The sequence below is a fragment of the Grus americana genome, chromosome 10 (genome assembly GCF_028858705.1).
Source record: "Grus americana isolate bGruAme1 chromosome 10, bGruAme1.mat, whole genome shotgun sequence".
Taxonomy (NCBI): domain Eukaryota; kingdom Metazoa; phylum Chordata; class Aves; order Gruiformes; family Gruidae; genus Grus; species Grus americana.
Genome location: NC_072861.1, coordinates 20,058,854 through 20,076,195, shown reverse-complemented (window position 1 = coordinate 20,076,195; position 17,342 = coordinate 20,058,854). Strand labels below are relative to the sequence as shown.

Genomic DNA, 17,342 nt, shown 5'->3' with positions numbered 1-17,342 from the left:
TTTTGCCTCAATTTGTTTGATAGACTAGCTGAGTAAAAACAAGGATGTCAATAACAAGTAGTATTTTAACTCTCTCACAGTGGTATATATAAAAGCAAATTATATTTGGCTAGCAAGGTCAAAATGGAAATCGATACATTCTAAAATTCTTCTATTGCACAGCATTAACAATTTGTGTTTGTTCACTTTCAAAGACTGAATGTCTTTGTTCTCCAAGCTTCCCTGAGCACTCAAGTGCTACTAGTAAATTGCATTTGCTTAATGCACAAGTAAAATCAACTACCCGTTAATATAGCTAATCACTGTACATAAGTTACAGAGAGCTTAGGGAAAGAAAAAACAAAGGGAACCAAAGAGACACAAGTACATTCATAGATAACTTTATAAATACAGACTTAAGAGATTAAGGGGAAAAACAAGTTGACTTCTAACATACAATGCTAAAAATGGCTTCAAGAGCTATTTTTTCCTGCCACGAATGTTAATTTGGTGCAACAAAAAAGAATCTCAAAAATTTAAAATTAGTAAGAGGTTTTACATGAAAGAGTAGTAGCAAATTATTTTAGTTTAGTTAACAGGTAATTTTCTTCTGAAAACTAAATAGCTGAGTAGGCTCTATGAACTAACAACTACTGAATTTCATGAACAAGTTTGCAGTCATGTGCTGTCATAGCAGATACACACTGTTTAACTTTTACCAACCTTGTTATAGTGGTGAAGGACACAATGAACTGCAGTTTTCACAATTTATTTATTTATTTTAAAACAATATTGGTAAAGGCAGTAAGCATGCACATAACCCTCCTGAAAAGCTTATTTTGCTTGTATGGCTTACTCTGTCTTTGCTTAGGACCCTTCTGAAATAAGTCAGTGTTGCAAAACAAAGTTAGAGTCCTTTGGCAGTACAGCATCCTGAACTCAATAAGGCATTTCTAATGTAAACCTGGAATTTGCAAGCAGTTACTACTACCATTTCCTTTTTTACACATTTACAAACTGATGAAAAATTTTGGAGAAAAACGACCTGCAGTTTAATATCTGTTCAAAGCTGAGGTTCTTTGAAAGCCTGACTCTACACTATTGAACAGATTGTGTGTATTAAAGAAGTTTTCATACTACAGAAACCCAAACACCATTTGTATATGAAACACATCTTTCTCAGCATACATCCAACTCTCCATCTCGGAGGTTCAGCCTCAGCCTTGTCGATACACATCTGTCTTCACCCATGTGAACAGCTATTGGCAAATGTTTATGAGGGAGGCCCTGAGCATCTTAAATCTCCCTTTAAGTTCAGTTTTACTTTTAGGTAACAGTTCTAAAAGAAAGACTTTTACAAGTATTTTAAAGAGCATGTGTTCTGAAGTTTCAGAAGTGAACTTCATATATATCACGTGTCTTGAACCAAGCAATCAATAAAGTCACATCTTTACTATCAGAATCATCAGCAGAAGAATTCAGTGCTGACAGATGAGTTACAAACCAACTTTTTCTGAAATTCCTTTACTTAGGAAGCTAGTCTGATATTAGGCACTATATGATCACTCAAGTTCAGGTTAATTTCTCAGACTGTGTTAACTCTCAATATTAAGTGATGATTTTTGTAAGAATAGACAGTCAAAGGGAAGAGACTTACTAGAAGTCCCCTATTCTTCCTCTCATAAAATAAAGACAGGTTAATACATGCATTGCACAAGAAGGAGAATCCGCCTCATGGCAGCCCCAAGGTATGGTGCTCAGAATGTGACGGTTGCCAGCCATAACATGGAAAAACCCTTGTATCAAATTCCACAGAGGAGGCTTTGCTGTGCTCCTAGTAGAGGATTCAGCATGTTGAGGGAAGAAGTTCCAAAAGGAAGGGAATGACATGTTGGAAAAAGTTACAGTAACTTACGTGAATTTTAGTTTAATGTAGTTTTTCTTACATAAGAATAAAGTTGAAAAATCCTAAAGATTCCTTTTTGGTTTAGATGTTTTTTAACAAAAATACAAAAACAACCCCTCCAATATCTTAACACAGATCCAAGCGTTCTATTGTAATAAATACAACAGTGATTACATTCATTTTCAACATTACTGAAAACAGCTGTACAGCAAATCAGCCACACAAGCAATGAAGCATCGTATCTTCTCAGTTAGGAAGATTATCAGAGATGCCACCAAGAATTTGGGGGGTGGGAGGGATTTGCCAGAGCTATGAAGGGAGTAACGATCTGTGGAGCTTCAGAGCCCATGCAGGTAATACACACAATTAAAGCAACTAGGAATGTAGTTTTTATAGTCTTTATAACTTTTCAGATACCTTTCTATAACTAACACCTTCAAACACTCAGAGCAAGACTACAACACAGAATTACATACCTACAAAATTAATTTCCTGATTGTCTGCTTTTCTACATCTTAAATTCAACTGCACAGGAATAAGACTGACCAAAAGCAACCAAAGACCCTCCACTTCTCCTTCCTCTCCTCTGCTATGCAGTCAATAAACTCACATAAAACAAACACCACAAATGGAATAACTACTGAATTCAAACACAACTGTGGCCACTTCCAGAGTTATTTTTTTCTGCGGTATATAACTGTGTAACAATGAGTCCTCTCCGTAAATCTCAAACCCAAGTTTTCAAACAATCAAAACATAAAAACCAAATAATTCTATTTGACCTTCATTATTTAGGTCTGTGTGCCAGGTCTAATCAGTTCTCACAAGCATATTCCACTTTTGAAAAACAGACTGTAGAAATACATTTTTCAAACTAAAAGGAACAGAATGCATTGTTTTGATGCTACGGCCTGAAGCCCTTTATCTGAGTTTTACCAAAGTATACTCTATCACTGATCAAAGCAGCAATGACAACTTAATGTTCTTTAAAGTTATATATTGCTGCATAAACTTCCCACTTTTGTCTTGCAGCCTCCGGCTCAGCATGTCATTGGGAGTATATTCAAAGGTCAAGAGAGTTTCTTTCAGAAGCCCTCTGTTCCCAAGTGGCAGCTCTAAAGATTGCAGGACTAGAGAGTACAGCAGGGTAGATTAATTCCATCAGGGCTCTGTTCTCATATACTTTAGAAAACTCAGGTTGTCATTTCTGCTGTCAGATGTTTGAAATACTACTTTGTACTTTACTGTATGGACTATTTGTATGTGGTAGCAGTATTTCCACCTTACCCTATTACTGATTCCATTATAATCTAAAAATCTCTTCTCAGTCTAATATTGAAATCAAGATTTCATTTTAAATTCATTTCAAATATTAATTTTGCATATGCCAAGTGACTGGCTGACTTTTTAAAGCAAATTTTGGAAGCTACTTGGACATGTGAGACTTTTTTGTAAATCTGTATTTTAACAATTTACTGAGAAATCTCAAATTGAGTTTACTAGAAAAGTATTATGCAATTCTATGTTTAATGAACTGTGTCAAAATGAATTGTTCTTAAGACTCCTTATTTAATAAAAAGGCATAAGAACATGCAACATAAAAACAACGGTAGAAGCATGGTAGTTAAGATCTTAAACATCTCCATAAAGTTTTAAGCTTCAGATAAATGCTTGTCACAATTACTTAAACCACTCTCAACATCTTCAAAATTCCTGTGCACCCCCCACAGACAAGAGGAAAACCCCTGGAGAAACAAGGCTTACATGACTTGAGAAATCAAGGACAGAAGCATGAGCCAGGATTCAAGAGGCAGTACCAAATCTCTTAACAATAGAGAATCCAGTTAAATCTGCTCCCATACTCTCAGGAATGCACGAATCGTCCAAGTACTTGAACATTAGAAGCTGCACTCAAGCTCCTTTATTTTGGCACAACTCCTTTATCTCCTACCTAAAAGCCCTTGAGGAGGATGGCTACCAGGGGGAAAGCCCATGGCCCAGAGCTTAGAAAACATACGTGTTCCTGCAAAGATTTTGATTTTCACAAGTGGAGTACTGCAAAGCCAGAAGCACAACAGGTTTGAGAGTATCTCTGGTAATAATTAGGTTGGCTCTTCTCTCCTCCGTCCCGATTTCACCTACATCTCACCAGGTTTCTTATCAACTCCTTTTCACAGAAGGAAAGGAACGTGGAGAGGGGGAAGTATGGGGCTGGTGGGGCCAGATTCTGCTGCATGGTAACTTTCACTTACATGGAACAGTAAGGAACAAGTGGCAACATTGGCCCCTTCTCAGAAACTAGTTTCAAAGCACTAAAAACATAAGTATCTGGGATTTTGATGCTTCAGAGGAATTCAAAATCGAAAATGAAAAACTGGGCAACGGCAGGTCACAGGCCTTGCACTGACATAGTCTTGCCCTCTAAAATCATGTTTTTTCTACGATATAATAAAAAGAAGTATTTCAGTGATTAGAACTCACAGTGTCATTCTGAGAGATGTCTCTTCCCAGACATGTGATGCCACCATAACTTTCACTAAGATTCTGTGGCCAGTAAGAATTATCACATAAAAAGGGCAGCTTTACAGGTCAATCTCTACCGAGGTCATATGAAATTAACATGGCCTGAAATGCCGGATGTACAATGTCCTGCTCTCAGACACTCTCAGATCTATTAATGAACTCGGTAAATACATTAGCACACTGTTCATGTTTTAAATACAGTCAAAACTCAATCAGGTAGAGATTTTTCAAATTAAAGCATCACCAAAACCAAAGTAGGGACCTAAGAAAAAGTGTGATTGATCCAAAAACATTATCATCTTGCTAAAATATATAAGGAAGAAGGAAAAAAATTGAAATCAGTAAAGTTACATTAAAATTCTGAGCATCTTTCAAATATTTTAAAACTAGTATTGGAAAACTCAAACACTTGGTCATTAGGCTTTTGCTTCAATAGGATTTTAGTCTTCATTTTATTGACATGAAACCTCAGGTCCAGTTTCAGTTTGTCCCTGATTGCTTTTCCAGATATGTAATGACCACAGAAGTTGTTTTAAGATCGATGTTTTATAAAATTGCAGGTACTTGGAAATATGATGCACTGAGCCATATCACAATTTATTTTTTTAACTAAAAACATGCTCATTAAAATAGCTTAATTTCCAAATGCTTTTTCCAGTGATCGCACTAAATTAGAATAGCAAATTTTAAGATGGAATTTTCTAGTCCAATAAGCCTAGCACACAAAGCAATATTTGAATACGTAATTTAAATGTTACAATGAAAGACATTGATGGCTTCTTCCAACTGTTTCCTATTAGTTTTCAGATTAATGAATTACAACACATACATACTTAGCACACGCATTTTTGAGAACCTGCTGTGCAACACCATAATGAGGAATACCACAGGCCATTGTTGAAAGAGATAGTTTTGTTGGGTTTTTTTGTTTCTTAATGTCATTTCTGCTACAGTTATGGGAAATATTCCAGTTCCGGTACACCAAATAGAAGCCTATCTGCAAGAAGTGTTGGGAAAAAAGCATACATTAGAACATTTTAAGCTGAAAATATAGCTCTAGAATTTTTCTGACTATATGTTTTTACTATTTTTGCTACCAGCACCCAGTTACATTATGGTACACTAAAAAGTGTTGTACAATACTAACAAAGAGGCTTTTAAAAGCCCCTCAACAGGGCGAGGAAGTGGAAAAAAATAACTGTAAGAAGGGGCAAGCAGACAAATAGAGAATAGTGAGCAACTCTGCATACACAGATGACTAATTCTGACACACTATACAGGTGAGGGCATACAGGAAAAACTTCAGTTAATGAAAATTTCCAGGAATGTAATGGATTTTTTTTTTAATTCTCTGTCTTCACTTTCCTCCCCATAAATTTAAAGCACTCAGAAGTACTAGTAGTCCTCCTGAGAATTTAACCCAAACCAAATATTTGAGCAAGGCAGACTCCGTTATAAAATCTCACACAACCAACATCCTTTAATTAAATAGGTACCACTGTGTTTGGACATGCATGAAAGCTAATCTGTAAGGAATACCATTTGCACAATATGCTACCCTGTGCTTTGGCCACCTCTATTTAGGTCACAAAGTCCAATGACAATCAGTAACCATCCACATTGCCATTTTATTCCTAACTCTTCAGAGAGGACTCTCTGCTATAATTTCCTAGGGGACAATTTTCTTATTAAAAATTTCAGTCCTTACAGGCTGTCAGGACAAGGCTGTATTGGAGTTTATACAAGATCAAAATATGTAAAAAACTTTTCCTTCTAAAAATCCAAAGAATGTCTTAAAGATACTGTCAGGTATTTTTATTACGCTTCTACACTAACACAGTATAATTACTGAAACCTTACTAATTCTGATGTGAAAAAAACCCAATACAGTAACAGGCAAGTGTGGGTAAGTTTTGCACTGATTTAGGTAAAAAAAAAAATAAATTTGTTGTTGTCGAACCTAAGAGCTAATGTAAACCTTAGTACTGACTCTTGATTTTATACAGTAAACTGAATCTAGAAATGAATTATTAAATAGAGCATATATTTTACAGATCTGTGCAAAAAAACCCCAACCCTTATTTTTAGTAATTAGGCAAAAACCTACTTCAAGGAAAAAGACATATTGTGATAATAATTAAAAGAGATTTTTATTTAGGAGTCCATGGTCCTTTAAATAGTCACACACTTATAGACTGCAAAAGCTCATGTAACCTAATCTATGTTTTCCTCAAATCCCCACAAGTCCATTTACTTAAAAACACCACACTCCTGGATGGGTGCCTGGCGTACCAAACCTGTCCCGTCGTGCATATTTTTATACATGTTACTAAATTAGGAAAGCAGAGTGGACTAAGGTTATGCCAAGTCTGAAAAAAGAACAGGGTCTGCATCAGTTTGTGCCTTTGCTTTTAAAGTCACAGTCATTAGAAAAAAAAAATTGAACTTTATTAAGTACCAAAGTGATCTACCCTAACCAGAGACAGCAATAAAAGTAGAATGAAAATATAAAGGGGGGGGAAGCCAAATTTATTCCCCTCTATTTTGAAGGCTCTAAATCAAAATATGGAAAACAAGTTTAAAAAATTAGTTAGGACTACATATTTTAATGCCAGGGTCTAGAATAAGAATAGAATTATTGGCATGCTGAACCCACGATCAGTGGAAATCTACTGCGAAAAGGAGGTGGGAAGAAGTTGCATTTATATGCTTTTAATTAAGATTTACTGAAATACCTTATATTGAGCTCTATTCAGAATTACTAAGTTGAGTATTCAGGAAGTCTTTACCAGTGAAATATTGGTATGAATAGTAAATACTGATATTGTACTTTACAGCGACTTAAAAAAAAGTGAAAGAAATGAATATGCAGTTTTCGTGTCTCAAAGTTTCTCCTGCCCCCAATTAGCAAAACAAATTCCTAAGCAAAACAGACTTAGTAATAATCAATTAACATTCCGAGGGTTACTTTATAAATAGACAAAGCAGTAATCAACAATTATAGTTTGATTTATAATTCTAATAATGACTGAACCCTTCTTGTCATTACCACTGAAGCTACCTATGCAAGAGAAAATGATCTAGTATTTATCTATAAGTTATATTTTTCAGAATTCATCTTCATGAACTCTTCCAGCCTTCTGAAAGCACAAGTTGTTTCAGTTACAAAACCTTGCTGATCTTACCGCTATTAATTTCCTATTAACTTAGAGGGTTATTAATTATGGAGAGATAATTATTAATTTCCTAATAATGGGTGGAAAGACTCAATCCTCCCCAATATTAAATATGATCAACCTCAAAAAAGGTGTGGTCTTAAGAAATGGAATGGGAACACCCAAGTTCTATTTCTGGCTAACACTGACTCCTGCTGTGGCCTGGAGCAAATCACTTCTGTTAAAAACACTTTTTTCCATTCTGTAAAACGAGGATAAGACTCCCTTATCAGCTTCGCAGGATCTTTCTCAAATGCTTTGAAGATGAAGTTTTATAAGCCTACAAATGTATTTTAATGAGGCTTAAACTGACTATATTTCTAAAACAATTTGCCTTAGAAAGGAAAAGGATTTGAACAGAAATGAAACGAAGAGTATATGTGCTATTAACTTCCCCTAAATATTGTTGCAGTTTGCACTTGAAAAACACCAAAGGCAGATGAACAAATTTTCTACCTAAATGAAAGAAAAAAGGCAACAAGTGGATGCAATATGCAGAAGTCTCAAGAAACAACACGGAAATGACAATCTCAAAGGGAAGCCACACATTTCCTTATACGGGGAAGAAAAGGCATTTGCTAAACCTGCTTTAGCTCTTGCAGAGATCTGTACCCCCCTTCAGTTACCGCAACTGCTGGTGCTCCCCACTCACCTGCACTTTCACTTACAGATTAAAGAAATAGCATCACACAGTTTACATGAAGTTTGGTATTACTTGACTGCATTTTTTTTCCCCGATCAATGCGCTCAACTCTTGGTTTTTAAAGTTCCCTGACAACAAACACAAAAGAAAACTTGGTCTTGCCCATGTAAAGACAACTGCTGATATTTTTTTTTCCCTTCTTAAAGGGAACTTTGCCAAAAGATGGGCTGGGATCATAAACCATACCCTATTCTTTGTTTAATTACTTAGCTTTTGCTCTTGACTTGGCAAAACATTAAGCTTTTCATTTTAGTAAATCTATAATTAACTCCAACATGTGCTGAGTAAACATAACCTCATTTTTAATTAAATCTTAGAAGATGCTACAACTTGCCATTTCTAAGGAAAAGTATTTCTCAAGTAATGTGCAACAAAAAAAAATCTAATCCTTGTCAAATATGAAACTTAAGTCCAACTTTGAGTATAACCCACCATCTTTTAAGCCATCTGTTGTCCAAATGTGCATTCACTAACTACAAGACCAAAATGTAAATCTGAAGAGCCATTACTTCACATCAAAAGTTTCCAAGGCTAAATTCAAATCAAATCTACATGGTAACACAGCAAAACTGAGAGATAACCTTGGCTTTGGGTCTCCTGAAGAATAATTATACCAGTACATCTCACTGGATTTTTTTTTTCTTTGCAAATGATGAAATAATTCTTTCACAAAGAGAAAATAAATATAATTTCTCCAGAATGAAAGGAGTTGAAATATCATATGCATTATAAACATCAGAAACAAAGTGGAACTTTCTAATTAGTCATTCATAAGGAAGAAGATTCAGAAAATTTACTTCTAACAGCACATTCATATAGTACTAACTTTATAACTCAATTAAAATGAGATATCAATGCTCTGAGTAAAGAGAAAGCTCTAAAAAAATAAATTATGAAAACATAATGTCAACTCTAAGTCAAGCTTATGCATGAACTAATGTAATAATATGAAACAACCACCATGTTTTGTTTATGCTGCAACTCTAAGACTTTTTTCAAATAAGATCTCTGGCATTACATATTTCCAAATGGCCCTCAAGAATTTAGATTATTTAAGTACTACAGTTAAATAGTAGAAAACCTCACAAAACTTTACTTCATATTCCAGAATTACATATACTAGAGCCAAATAAAAGAATCAAGAAATTGTTAAAGTCAGAAGCTACAAAATTTACAGTTTGCAGAACAAAAAAATGCTATGCATTTCAATGAAAAAAAAGTACTCAGGAGAACTTTATTGATATTAAATCTCATGTTCTTACTTATCTGCAACTCTTTTAATCAGCTCTCCTCTCAGAGTCGCTCAGTTAGTGATTCTGATTACCACAGAATCTAGATACTGATGATTCTGCATTAGACAGAAGCTGTTCCACTTAACCTTATCCAAAGTATATTCAAAACATGACTTCAAGAGAATTCCACAAAGCATTTTCTTCCAGCCATTTTATGTTATATTTCAATTTCAACATGCTTCTTCAGGACAAATTTTTCCCCTTTGCTTCTCGTCAAGTTTAGCTTAGTCATCTCTCAACAATTCTCACAAGTTAATGATGCGTGATGGAAGTCCCATTGTTTCAGTGGCAGTGCACAATTAAACAAAGTGCCTTGAGGTCGAAGTACATGATTTTATTCAGGGGTAACGCTGATTTGGTAGTGTTTGCTAAACACAAAGGTAGGGTTGTCATTTACACTACAAGAGTGCCACAGCATAGAAAGTGTTTTCTAATCTCCAAGGAACAATTTCCATGCTTCACCTAATGCCCTTTTCCCCCTCATCAGTCCTGTATTGCCTAATTTCTTCAGGAAACTAAGGCTTAAGTATTCATGCTGTCTGCATGAATTTTCATCATTCTCCCCCACCTCCTCCCTTAACGTAACTTTTTAAAACTAGTTGGACAATCATGACCAAACCTGAGAAAAGAATATAGGTCTTCGTTATTAAATTTATGAAAACAGGTACTTAGAGACTAAAAATCTTGCCCATCACACTGAAGATAAACCACAGCACAGGCTCAACTTTTATTAGAGTCTGAAGAAGTCTACAATCAGACTGAAGACAAATCTATATCGGGCTTTGTTACGCATACTATTTCAATTGTTTTAAAATTAAGAGTTATGCAAGATTTCTAGAAGGCAAATCTTAAATACTAAAAATGAATGTTAAGAGCACAATTGTGGAACAAAAACATTAAAAATAGATAGTGAATCAATATATGCTATTAATTGCATTATTTCTTTCAGTTCTTAATCACAATTAAGGAAGAGACAACAGAGAATCATTCTTAAAATACAAAACGTAACAGAAATGTGTGGGTGTTCAGACACTTAGTAGCAAACATTTACCATCCAACCCTTCTGCAGTTGTATTGAAGAGATTTTGTAGCAATTGGTTAAGTACATTACTAAGAGTATCCTCCTGGATATTGAAAAACTGAGGGTACTTATAACACCAGACACTGGGAAGGGAGAGACAAAAAGAATGACAGGGCAACACCTCTAAAGTAAGCTTTTCATGTGACGACATCATTATGCTGCAAGTTGGCCTATCTGGTTACACAAGGTGAACAGTGATCAGCCTTTCTTAACTGGATCCGCTGCTGTGATAAACAATTCACTGCCATTTGTGTGATATGTGCAGGACTAAGTCTGGAAGAAAATGGTGGTCACGAGTTTTGAAAAGTTACTTCAACAGATGACCATCATCTATACCTGAAAACTATTCTTTAAAGCAGATCTTTAAATTCTGCACAAGATGCACTAGTAGAAGCTAAATTATATCTTACATGGTTACTTATTAGAAATTAAGACAAATTAAGAGCTGTCTTTCCCTAACAATGCATTGCAATGCACTATCTGCTGTAAAGACAGCAGTTAACACACAGTGAAATGATGTACTGCAGTGAAATCACATCTCATCCTAGTTCATTTTATTAACTCTGCTAGCTTTCCTGACAGAACACTATTTAACACTATTATGAAGATTCATGCTACCAATATAATTAAGGATAAACCATTCATCAAAACTTACTATTTTGCTCTATTTTTTCAATTGTTGAACATAAATGTTATTTTCAAAATCAAAGATTTTGTTATAAAGTCATCTTAGAAATATTCACAATTTTACAAACTATAAAAATATACTTGGAAGCCCTCTTCAGGAAGCGTTATGTTTAGGGAACACTCAGTGTAGTAGATTGACTCTCCAGTGGGCTAACTCTCCAGTGTAAGTGAAAGACTAATCTTGCTCAGACTAATAACACTCAAGCTGTATGACATCCAGTCATGTCAATAGTGACAGGATCTCAACAGACAGGATTAGTAATGATAGCAGTAATGGCATATAGATAAACTGATGGTACGCTACCAGCAAAAACAGCGAGACCAGACACGACTGGATTCTTCAAAAGTAGGCAACAATAGTATTATTTCTAAACATGCAAAATTGTCATGCACACAAAACTAAATGCACTTAGGGACAATGCTCAGTACCAAATATTTTAAACTTCACGAAAAATTAAATGCAGAGTGCCTATGCAGCTGATACCAGCTCCTAATCAAATGTGGTAGACTCGAAATCAACTCTTCAGTAATGTAAATTATCCTTTTGAAAGTCTTTTTTGGAATCTTTTTAAGTTAATGTGTGAAGTTTTGCAGAAAATGTGTCACTTTTTCTTTGAACAAGTCTTTCTTTCATGGTACAGCACCATAAGGTAAATTATCTTTGAGGAACATAAAGCACACTCAAGTCACTCCTTTCTTTTGAATGTAGGACATCTGAAAATTGATGGAAATTTTATTGGCCTTGGGTCATAATGTTTAACAGGTTTATCTAATTTCATTCCAGAGCATTTACATAGTGATATAAATTTTTTTTCTTTCTAATCACAATCATCCTTTCACTTATTCTTCTTAAGCCTAGCAAAGTACAAGGAAAGGACAGTTAGATTTCTGCACCCAAAACTTCAAGAAGCAAATGCAATATATTTCTTGGGAATAAGCAATGTGAACTTACAAACACATGAAGGTCACATTGAGAAGTTAGTTAAAATTAGAGCCAAAAGCTAGTCCTGTTAGATTAAGTTAGACCAGTTTTTTGAAATGCTGGCCTTAGATTTTTATCATTTCTGCAGATCAGAAAATGCAAATATGTCATAGAAAGTTTAAAAAAAAATTAAAAATCACCATCATCTTATCTGGAAAGATAAGAGCAATGGAAGAAGAATAATCAGTTATGTCTGCTTATGAAAGTATTTAGAAGGAAAAAAAATTCAAAATCTGCCTATGGCCAACTTTTTCTGACTTTGTGTCACATTTACTTTGAATAAATTTTGCTTTTTTATTATAAACTAGCAAGACAAACATTTGTTATTTACTGTCATAGTGAGGTAGAACTGCCACAGGCAAACCTACCAGACATGTGTCTTGAGAAAATACAAGAATGGGGCTGTTGGGCAAAAAGAAAGAAAGGAAGGAAGGACTGGAATCCTTTATATTCTGGAAAATCAGAAGAAACATCATTTTATCATAATGACAGTTGTCATTAGCATTTTGCGTATTCTCAAGGAAGTTCAATATTTTCTTGATACAATGGCAAAGACTGTTAAATAGATACATTTTTCCCCACTTCAGAAGCATTTTTCAGGATTTTTCTTTATCTTAAGTACATACAGTGTGGCTTTTTTCTAACTACAGAGTATATTTAATATACATACAATGGCAATCCCTGCCTAGTCTTTAAATGCAAGTTGTACCATGCTTCAACTGTAAGATATGAAAAAAACCTAGAGCAGATCGCTATGCAAATTAAGTTCAAATGGAATTTGTCATTGCTGTAATCCCTCACGCATTTGTACTCACCTGCAGGTAAATATTTCAGCTGGTTGTTAGCCAAGCGAAGATGACGCAAAGATCTCAGGCGGCCAATCTCTGGACACACAATTTCGAGGGCATTATCACTTAGGTCCAGAAATTGCAGTTTAACGAGGGAGCCAATGGCTTGTGAGAGAACAGATTAAAAAATGAATGTGACCCAACAGTAATGTTAAAATCTTAATAGGACTATGAGAGGATAAAAAGCCACAGTACCTAACACCTATGTCTGAGCAGATTTTGATGTATTAAAGCTGGTCTCACAACTGAATGACATAGTTTGTGGAAATGTTTATCTATCTAACAAACAGTACTGCTGGCAGTGAGACAGGGAGGGAAAAAAAGAAGTGATGTACAGAATACTTCCATTTCTAGATTCTCCTTAGACAATTCTGCTCTGAAATCACTTTTTCCATTCCTTTGCCTTGAGTCTATCCAATTTCTGTATTCAGAAAGAGTTTAAAATACTTTCCTGAAGTTGGGCACATAACTCTACAATTAAGGCAAAGAAGAGAAACTAGTATAAATTCTTGATACTTTAGGTTTCAAATCTGTCATGATCTAAACCAGCAGAGTATTCTGTGTGGTAACTGGCTGAAAGCAGAAGACACTCTGGATTTTTGTTTCTGTAGATGAGTGCCATGTAGCCTTTTCACTTTCTGCAATTATAACTGAAGCAAACAGCATTTAGGTGCATTTGAGAATTCATTAAAATAATTTAACATAGCATAAACGAGGATATTAGCGACTAAGGACTAAGAGCTCTACACTGGTATATTTTACATGAAAATCTTTAATGTTTTATGGGAAAATAAAGGAAAAATAGGCCTCTTCAAAGAAGAAAAATAAATATTTTATGACCCCTGCCACTTATTGTGAGCTGGTAGATTACTTACCTTCAGGTACAACAACTATGTTATTTGAATGAAGGTACCTGGGGGGAGGAGAAAAAAGCAGAGGACACCACCTGTTACCCTCAAGGACTTCTGCTACATAATCAGTTTGCAAAATATCCAATTTCAGACTGAAAGAGCACCCTCAAAGCTATTCCTCTCTATGACCACAAAAGCTGTGGAAACTGTATAAACTGGCAATGGATAGGTACTTAAGTTTCATTTAGACTATTAAATGATTAACATAAAAATAAAAGAGAATGACATACAATTATTTAAAACAAAACATTCAGAATTACAATAATACTGGGCTCTAGCTTTGATAGTCATAAAAAGAAAGCAAAAAGGAAAAAGAATAAAAGTAGATAGAATAACCAAAATGAACCATATTTGATGACCAGGTTATTCCACACTAAATGCTGGATAAGAAAAGAAAACAAGCCCAAACCCACACAAGTTACACAATTATGAACATTTTCCCCTGCACATAAAAACTCTTACACCTTTACTGACTGAAGAAACAAGCACATGATCTACTTGCTGCAAGTGGGTTTTTCAAACCCAGAGTACTTTTTTCAGAAGAAAAACTCAGTCTTGCATGTGGTCATTTAGGTAGTTACTGAGGGTGACCAGATCTCTCACTGAGAATATTCAGCATCCTCTGCTGGGCACTTCCAGTACTACCAGTAACATAAAAAATATTTTTAAATTTTATGCATTTTAATTTTCAAGCAATATTGCTGCAAATGAAAAAACAGGTCTTGTAGGAAATAACAGTAACAACATTTTCAAATATTGATATTTAATTGTAAAGTTATACTGAGTACTCAATGTCCAATTGCTTAGGCACACATGGAAATTATTTGCACATTGTGTGTTTCTTCTCCCGTTCTATTAAAATAGTATTTCCAGAAGTAGGAGCCTGTCTTTTCAGGGAGATACAGGCACAACAAGGAAAAAGATGTATGAACATTTCAACTGCATGGAGCATCTGAGCCTTCTCTTTTTCTTTAAAAATTGCAGACGTTTAAAGTTTACTAAAAATGTAACAAACGTGAGTAGGAGAATTCTCATCCTGAGGTATATATAAGGATTTCTACAAGTATATCTGCTATCCTTATTTTAACTTAAACTAAAAAAAAAAATTGTATATTATGAGGATCTACACCTAGCATCCCAGCATGAGGGACACAATATACAAAGAAACACAGACAAAAGTGAAAATTTTAAAAATAGATACTGAAATTTCTAAGGATGTAACTTTCAGGAAAATGAAAATCAGTTAAGTTTGTCTTTCAAAATTTAAAGCTATTATAACAAATTATTCTTTAAATATATCTTTATTTTGTGGTCTCTTCTCTGTCAACATAACATCTCTTGCTGTCTGATCAAAAATTCACTTGTACTATTAGAGCTACAGAAATCACAATCCCATTGCATTTCTCTCTATGTGAGATAATGATGGTACAACTAAGCTTGCTGAACCCCAAATAATTAGGTTTGTAAGAGATTATTTTAAGCTGTAATTTATACAGGTTTTCGTAAAGGCACTATCAGATAACATGAAGATTTCCTGATGCCCCATGGCAAATCATTAACTACTAAGTATATCAAATACAAAAATATTTATTTTACTGCTTCAAAGCATAAACATACTCTCAAGACTTAGGCATGATGAAACAAGACTGTCTCTTAAGCAAGTCAGAGACTGCAGTGACCTACAAAACAGTTCAATTATACTGTGGTCGCGTGTACCAGAAAGGTGTGGTTTCAAGGGCCAAATTAAGATGACAAGATCAGACAGCTGAATGCATTAGACTACTCACATATACACCTCCTCCTGTTTGGAGCTTTCCATTAAATAAACAGAATCAATGGTCCATCACTTACTCAACTGAAAGCGAGCCAAATGAGTTATAAGGGGAAAAGAGGATGTCCCTTTTAACCCCCCTGCTGCCAATCCCACCACACAAGGAAATCATAACCTTACAAGAAGAAAATGGGAGGGAAGAAAACATTGACTCAGGGGCTTACAGCTTAAAATTAATTGCCAAAATAATACAGATCCTGTGACATCCATTCTTTGGACAAGACTGGATAAACTACTCTGCCTACAGCAATCACCTTTAGTTACTACCCCTACTTGCTCATTCCTGCTCCTATTTGACAATCTGTGATTTGGTTCCAAAAGAACTTACTACTACAATCAGCAAGACTAAGATCTTAATACTCCTGGTAGCTGAGATGAGCAACTAGGGATGGGCTGGAGGCAGTAACCTGTTACTCTGGGTCTGTCACAACCATTTGACCATTGCATTTGAAGTTTCCTGTGCTTTATCAGGGTGACAACAGTCTACACAGGAGTTGGGGGTAAGTATTTTTTCCCTTAGCAGTGTAAACATTTGTATAACAGTTCTTGTTATACAATAAACAAGAAATTGTAAAGAAATATTAACATCTGGATATATCTCCTTTAAAAAGAAAAAAAAAAAGAAAAACCCAACAAAAAATGACCCTTTCTTGCCCTCCTAGAAAACCCTTCACACTTAAGAGGTAGATTATGTGCAAGCAATACATTCTAGAATTATTTTAAGAGAAGATGGATCAGCATAAAAAAAAATATATTAGAACTCCTACACAAACTCACAATTCCACGAGGTTTGGAAGCTTCTGTGCAAGGTTTTCTGGCTGAAAAAGAGTTAGAGATTTTTTAGGTTTCAAAACAAAAACCAGACACACACATATTGTGTACCCAACTCGTTTTAATAACCATACTAAAACATGTCAGCAGCTAGTCACAGAAAAAAAAAAAGGCAACAAAGAGTTTGTATACAATACCCTACTTTCACATCCCCGCACGTTCTCCATCAGTGCAATCTGGGATATATCAACAGTGAGCAATTCACTACTGAAACAGAACTACAACCTAGAAGTAATATTAACGTGTCCTCAACCAAATGGTAGTCAGACTTCTGAGGCTGAAAAGATGGATTACCAAAACCTTACTTTTGAAAATATATTCACATAATTGAGTTAGTTGAAGCCAAGAGACTGCTAAGAAGCTGCAGCCTTTACAGACTTAAACCAGAACAGGAACTATACAAGATGTCTAACTGTAATGTATTTTATTTTGTAATACTTCTAAACTGGGAAATGACCTACAAACTTTGTGTAGCTTAATCAATTACCACCAAGCCAGAAGTGCTGAATCCATAAAACTAGATTTACATATTAACATGCATATCATTTTTTAA

At 34.9% G+C, this 17,342-nt stretch overlaps 1 protein-coding gene across 3 annotated transcripts in view; it reads right to left on the bottom strand.

The window, feature by feature from the left end:
* The window catches only part of LRRC28 (leucine rich repeat containing 28), a 54,011-nt gene that overhangs the window by 29,506 nt on the left and 7,163 nt on the right, over positions 1-17,342 (bottom strand). For all 3 annotated transcript variants that reach the window (XM_054836649.1, XM_054836651.1, XM_054836648.1), the window contains 3 exons: positions 16,736-16,776; positions 14,092-14,129; positions 13,184-13,321 (listed from right to left, as the gene is read on the bottom strand). In XM_054836649.1, coding sequence (XP_054692624.1) covers positions 13,184-13,321; positions 14,092-14,129; positions 16,736-16,776 — 217 coding nt within the window. The remainder of the gene's footprint in view (positions 1-13,183; positions 13,322-14,091; positions 14,130-16,735; positions 16,777-17,342) is intronic.